This window comes from Rhinopithecus roxellana, chromosome 5 (assembly GCF_007565055.1).
Source record: "Rhinopithecus roxellana isolate Shanxi Qingling chromosome 5, ASM756505v1, whole genome shotgun sequence".
In the NCBI taxonomy this organism is placed as follows: Eukaryota; Metazoa; Chordata; class Mammalia; order Primates; family Cercopithecidae; genus Rhinopithecus; species Rhinopithecus roxellana.
This window is the reverse complement of record NC_044553.1, coordinates 13,297,440-13,303,439: the sequence shown is the minus strand read 5'-3', so window position 1 is coordinate 13,303,439 and position 6,000 is coordinate 13,297,440. Positions and strand designations below refer to the sequence as shown.

Here is a 6,000-nt window from a genome sequence, read left to right as displayed (position 1 = left end):
TTATAGTTAATTTTTTCAACTGCAGAAATATTTAAGAGCCATTAGAATTGATTCTGAGGGAATAAAGACATGGGATTTATTGTAAAATGGGATTTTTATGAATTTCTACCAAAATTATGTTTAAAACTTTTCCTATTGTTATATTTTGTTTCATATAAAAGAAATATTTCAAAACTAAAGTTAATTAAAATTATTCTTGGCCAGGCGCGGTGGCTCAAGCCTGTAATCCCAGCACTTTGGGAGGCCGAGACGGGCGGATCACGAGGTCAGGAGACCGAGACCATCCTGGCTAACACGGTGAAACCCCGTCTCTACTAAAAAATACAAAAACTAGCCCGGCGAGGTGGCAAACGCCTGTAGTCCCAGCTACTCGGGAGGCTGAGGCAGGAGAATGGCATGAACCCGGGAGGCGGAGCATGCAGTGAGCTGAGATCCGGCCACTGCACTCCAGCCTGGGCAACAGAGTGAGACTCCGTCTCAAAAAAAAAAAAAAAAAAAAAAAAAAATTAATTAAAATTATTCTTAACATTTTAATTTTTAAAACATTTTTTTTGAGACAGGGACTTTCTGTGTTGCCCAGGCTGGTCTTAAACTTCTAGGCTCAAGTGATCCTCCTGACTCAGCCTCCTAAAGTGCTAGGATTACAGGCATGAGCCACTGTACCCGGCCAAAAGTGTTCTTAAATCAACAAAGGGAAAAGATAAGTGTGACTATATTATCTATTGAATATAAATGTGTAAAGATCAATTTTGACAAAGTCACTGACAAACTTGCAGAAATTATAGCTCAAAGTGAAAAGCAGAAATTATAATATTATTTATTACTGCAACAGACTGATATGTAGATATAATATTTTTCCCTTTTCTCAAAAAAATGCATTACTATACTTAAAGACTATTAATTCATTTTTTCCATTTTTTGTACTATAATCTCTATTTATTTAGAATTCTTTATTTTTCCTTTACCTGAACAATTATAAATTTAAAGTTCAGCAAAAGAAAATATTCATGGTTTACATTTCTTTTTTAGACAATATTATTATTGGTTTCATTTTATGAATTTTACAGAAAATAATTTTGTGATATAAGACAAAGGAAGTGTGAAAAAATGATCTGCCCAAGGTTTCAAATGTCCTAGGTGTCTACTGGAGCAAAGAAAATAAATTATATTACCTTACATGATAGGAGGAGATGGATATAATTCAAATACTCTAGCTAATGGTTTTGGTTTTTTATTTTATTTTATTTTATTTTGAGACGGAGTCTGGCTCTGTCGCCCAGGCTGGAGTGCAGTGGTGAGATCTCGGCTCACTGCAAGCTCCACCTCCCGGGTTCACGCCATTCTCCTGCCTCAGCCTCCCAAGTAGCTGGGACTACAGGAGCCTGCCACCTTGCCCAGCTAATTTTTTGTATTTTTAGTAGAGACAGGGTTTCATCATGTTAGCCAGGATTGTCTCAATCTCCTGACCTCGTGATCCGCCCACTCCCAAAGTGCTGGGATTACAGGCGTGAGCCACCATGCCCAGCCTCTAGCTAATGGTTTTCTAATAGATTGCCAATTCTTATAAAATAATAATTAAAAACAAATATCAAGTAAAACTAGATTTGTGTACAACTAAATCTTTGATGAAAAGATCACTCAATGACTCAAAATCATTGTGACTGATCAATTATAACATCAATTATCATTGTACTATACATATGTAGAAACACTAATTAGTGAAATCCTAGGTAACAAAATGTTACGTAACAGAACATTAAGAAGTTAAAACAAGTGCTTATGGTGAATACTATTTAATTCACACTTCTATTTCTTAAATAATATAAAAGTCATCTGATGTTTACTGTGTTCAATCTCAAGTAAAATTTTCATAGCCCTAAAATACAATTTCAAATTTACTTTTCTGGTAAAAAAAAAAAAAAAAAAAAAAAAAGAGTTGTCACGTATTTCATTGTTGTCATTGAGATTTACATGTTTTGATGAACTAAATAATAATTGTAAGACTTAGTTTCTCCAAATTAGCTGATTAAATTAGTTCTTCGTTACTCAACTCTGTTGATTCCTGGCACCAGGAAGACTTCTAATATACGCACAGGTAAGTCTATGAGGAAAAATACCGCAACATGAAATTACAGGCTGTATGATGAAAATAAATCAGTGCTCCATCATTCAGATCTCTTTGAATTTACTTTTCAGTTGTTGCTGAAAACTAGTTGCTGCTGGTCAAGGCTGAGTTGTGGACCTTGGTTAGGTTTTCACAAGAAGGGCTTCTATTTTCCACCCCAATAGCTTTAGGCACAAATAGGCACCTACAGGTTCATTTGGGCATCAATGGAGTGGCATACAGCTCAATATTCATGCTGAAGCTCCCTTAGCTACACAAATCTGACATCCTGTCAACACATTGACCCAAATTTGTATATGCAAAGGTTTGCCTTAGCAACCTTGGCAGCTAGGAGATCTCAGAAAGGAAGCCTACCCTTTGGGGGAGGTGATGCTTCCTTCAAATCCAGTTTTTATCAAATTTCTCACTTAAAGAGATACTCATTGCCTTTCATCAAGAAGTAAAATTGTGAATGAATTACAACTCACGGATTTCCATAAATTGTACCGTGTAGTTTTCACCACAACTTTTGCTGGCTGTGAAGAAGAAAACAGCCCAAAGCCTAAATAATCACTCGGCAATTAGTAGCTGAGTAAGCAAATATGCCAGCCCCAAACTAAGCATTGCAGCTCTAGGAAAAAGCCTGTGGCAGGTACTCCCGAACACAGGTTACTTCGAATAAACATACACACCTAGCTGGCAAGATTACAGGTGTGTATGTGTAAAAACTGAAACTATCATTAAGAAGCTAATTACGACAAATTCCAAGTGAGTAGTATGGAAAGTAAATGCCACACATGTTCTAAAAAAGAGAAATCTGTGTATGTTGAAGAAGCAGGCAGCAGATCAGCATGTGCTAAGGTGAGTCTTGGATTAATCTGAACATCAAATTGGCCAGTAACATGCTTATAAACTTTAAAAGCTTTATGAAAAGTAAAACTTTTCAATAGACAATAGGAATACTTCTTTATTATGTCAAAGTATAACACCTATTAATGATAATATTTCCATATTAAATCAAATTCAGTTTCTGATCCCTAAAGATTCCCAAGTCATTTTTAGCTATGTTTTGGATCTCCTATTATAAGGCTAATTATTCTTCATATTATGAACAGTTACTCTACCATCTTACCCTGACGTAAAGTGACAATCTTCCCTTCTCACTTTCCACAAGTGGAGAATACCTCTTCATCCCTTACCCTGAAGAGAAGGTTGACATATTCTTTAATCTACTTACTCCTCATCAAACCCTTCTCACCTTTATCCCACAACTCATACTAGTAAAGTCTGTGCCCGCCTTGATTGACACCCCTTCTCCTGTTGTCACTACCATCAGCCATTCTCCAGCACATTGATTCAGATTTCTCTCCATCCTATCTCCTGCCATTCCTCAGTGCAGCCTCTAGATCAGGAGTCCCCAACTCCCGGGCCACGGACCATGGCCTGTTAGGAACTGGGCCGCACCAGGAGGTGAGTGGAAGGTGAGTGGCAGGTGAGTGAGCCTTATGGCCTTAGCTCCACCTCCTGTCAGATCAGTGGCATTAGATTCTCGCAGGAGTGTGAACCCTATTGTAAACTGCGCATGCCAGGGATCTAGGTTCTGTACTCCTTATAAGAATCTAGGCTGGGCGCGGTGGCTCAAGCCTGTAATCCCAGCACTTTGGGAGGCCGAGACGGGCGGATCACAAGGTCAGGAGATAGAGACCATCCTGGCTAACACGGTGAAACCCCATCTCTACTAAAAAAAAAAAAAAAAATACAAAAAACTAGCCAGGCGAGGTGGTGGGCGCCTATAGTCCCAGCTACTTGGGAGCCTGAGGCAGGAGAATGGCGTGAACCCGAAAGGCGGAGCTTGCAGTGAGCTGTGATGCGGCCACTGCACTCCAGTTTGGGTGACAGAGTGAGACTCCGTCTCAAAAAGAAAAAAAAAAAAAAAAAAAAAAAAAAGAATCTAAAGCCTGATGATCTGAGGGGTGGAACAGTTTCATCCTGAAACCCTTGCTCCCAACCCACCCCCATACATGGAAAAATTGTCTTCTACCAAACCAGTCCCTGGTGCCAAAAAGGTTGGGAACCACTGCTCTAGATTGTATCTCCTGCCGTTCCTGTGTAGCCTCTAGATCTGTTCAGCCTCTGTAACTTTTACTGCTACTCCACTGTTTTCTTTTTTCTTTTCTTCCCCCCCCACCCCCCACTTTTTTTTTTTCGGAGATAGCATCTTGCTGTGTTGCCCAGGCTGGAGTGCGGTGGTGTGATCTCGGCTCACTGCAGCCTAGATCTCCCCAGTCTCAAGAGATCCTCCCATCTCAGCCTCCCGAGTAGCCAGGACTGCAGGAAAACACTGCTACATCTGGGTAATTTTTGTATTCTTTGTAGAGATGGGGTCTCACCATGTTGCCCAGGCTGGTGTTGAACTCCTGCGCTAAAGCAAGCAGCGCACCTCAGACTCCCAAAGTGCTGACATTACAGATGTGAGCCACTTCACCCAGACTGTTTTCTTTACAGTCATGCCATGAATCTTAATTGTCAGAATCATGTTTATAATATATTTTAATTTGTCAAAAGAAAAAACACTTTGGAGACCTCTGCCATCACCTGTTGTAGGACTAAGTATCTAAGAGGAGAGAAGGAGATAAGTTATTGTACCAATGGCAAGTAAATGTCTTTCAACACATAAAACAAACGCCTCCTGAATAAATGATTGTGCAGTGTTTGTGAAAGTTACCAGTGAAAATTTTGTTACTGTCATATCCTTCCAAAGTCAAAGATGCTTGGGGACTGTCCCCCCAAATTTTGAACTCATGGGCCAGGCATGATTGGTCACACATGTAATCCCAGCACCTTGGGAGACTGAAGTAGGCAGATCCTTTGAGGCCAGGAGTTCAAGACCAACCTGGGCAAGACAGTGAGACCCTATTTCTACAAAAAGAAATTTTAAAAATTAGCCAGGTGTGGTGGTGTGTGCCTGTGGTCCTGGAAACTGGGGAGACTGAGGTGGTAGGATGACTTGAGACTGACAGGTCAAGGTTGCGGTGATCCGTGATCATGTCACTGCACTCCAACCTGGATGACAGAATGAGACCCTGTCTCAAAAATAAATAAATAAATTTTAAAAATAGAGCTGGTGCAATTTTTTATTAGTAATGACTTAGTAACTACTAAAATACAATTAGTGAATATTAAAACGGAATTCTTTATTAGTAACTACCAAACGCAGTTGTTTTATTAGAGACTTCTGAAATAGAATTTCTTTTCATATGTCTAAAACCATAAATGTGGGTCTCTGGCCATATTTAAACTGTTGCATGGTAGATGCCAGGAGCTGGGGGTAGGGGAAAGATGGAGGTTGGACTGAGAAGATTTGAGTTTAATTCCCAAGTCTGCCACTTAATGGCACTGTGACTTTTGACAAATAACTTCATCTCTCAGTTTTCCCATCTGTAAAGTAGGGAAAACGATAACATTAGCTTAGGTCACTGAATGTTATTAAAAGAGAAAACAGATGTGAAAATAGTTTATACATTTTAGAAGCACATAGCAAATGCTAATTGCTGTTATTTCTTTTCTTTCCTTTTTCTCTTTTTCTTTTTCTTTTCTTTTTTTTTTTTTTGAGACGGAGTTTTGCTCTTGTCACCCAGGTTGGAGTGCAATGGCACCACCTCGGCTCACTGCAACCTCCACCTCCTGGGTTCAAACAATTCTCCTTCCTCAGCCTCCAGAGTAGCTGGAATTACAGGTGCCCCCCACCATGCCCAGCTAAGTTTCATAGTTTTAGTAGAGAGGTGGTTTTGCCATGTTGCCCAGGCTGGTCTTGAACTCCTGACCTCAGGGTGACCTGTCCACTTCAGCAACCCAAAGTGCTGGGATTATAGGCATGAGCCACCATGCCCAGCCAA

General features: G+C 39.9%; 1 protein-coding gene across 1 annotated transcript in view; it reads right to left on the bottom strand.

Annotated features, from left to right (window-relative positions):
- Nucleotides 1–794: 794 nt before the first annotated feature.
- LOC104666138 (cuticle collagen 2-like) overlaps nucleotides 795–6,000 on the bottom strand; it is a 119,119-nt gene continuing 113,913 nt past the window's right edge. The window contains exons 4-5 of the mRNA XM_030930081.1: nucleotides 1,527–2,101; nucleotides 795–1,208 (exon numbers count right to left, since the gene is read on the bottom strand). Of these exons, the coding sequence (XP_030785941.1) occupies nucleotides 2,081–2,101 (21 nt within the window). The 3' untranslated portion in view covers nucleotides 795–1,208; nucleotides 1,527–2,080. The remainder of the gene's footprint in view (nucleotides 1,209–1,526; nucleotides 2,102–6,000) is intronic.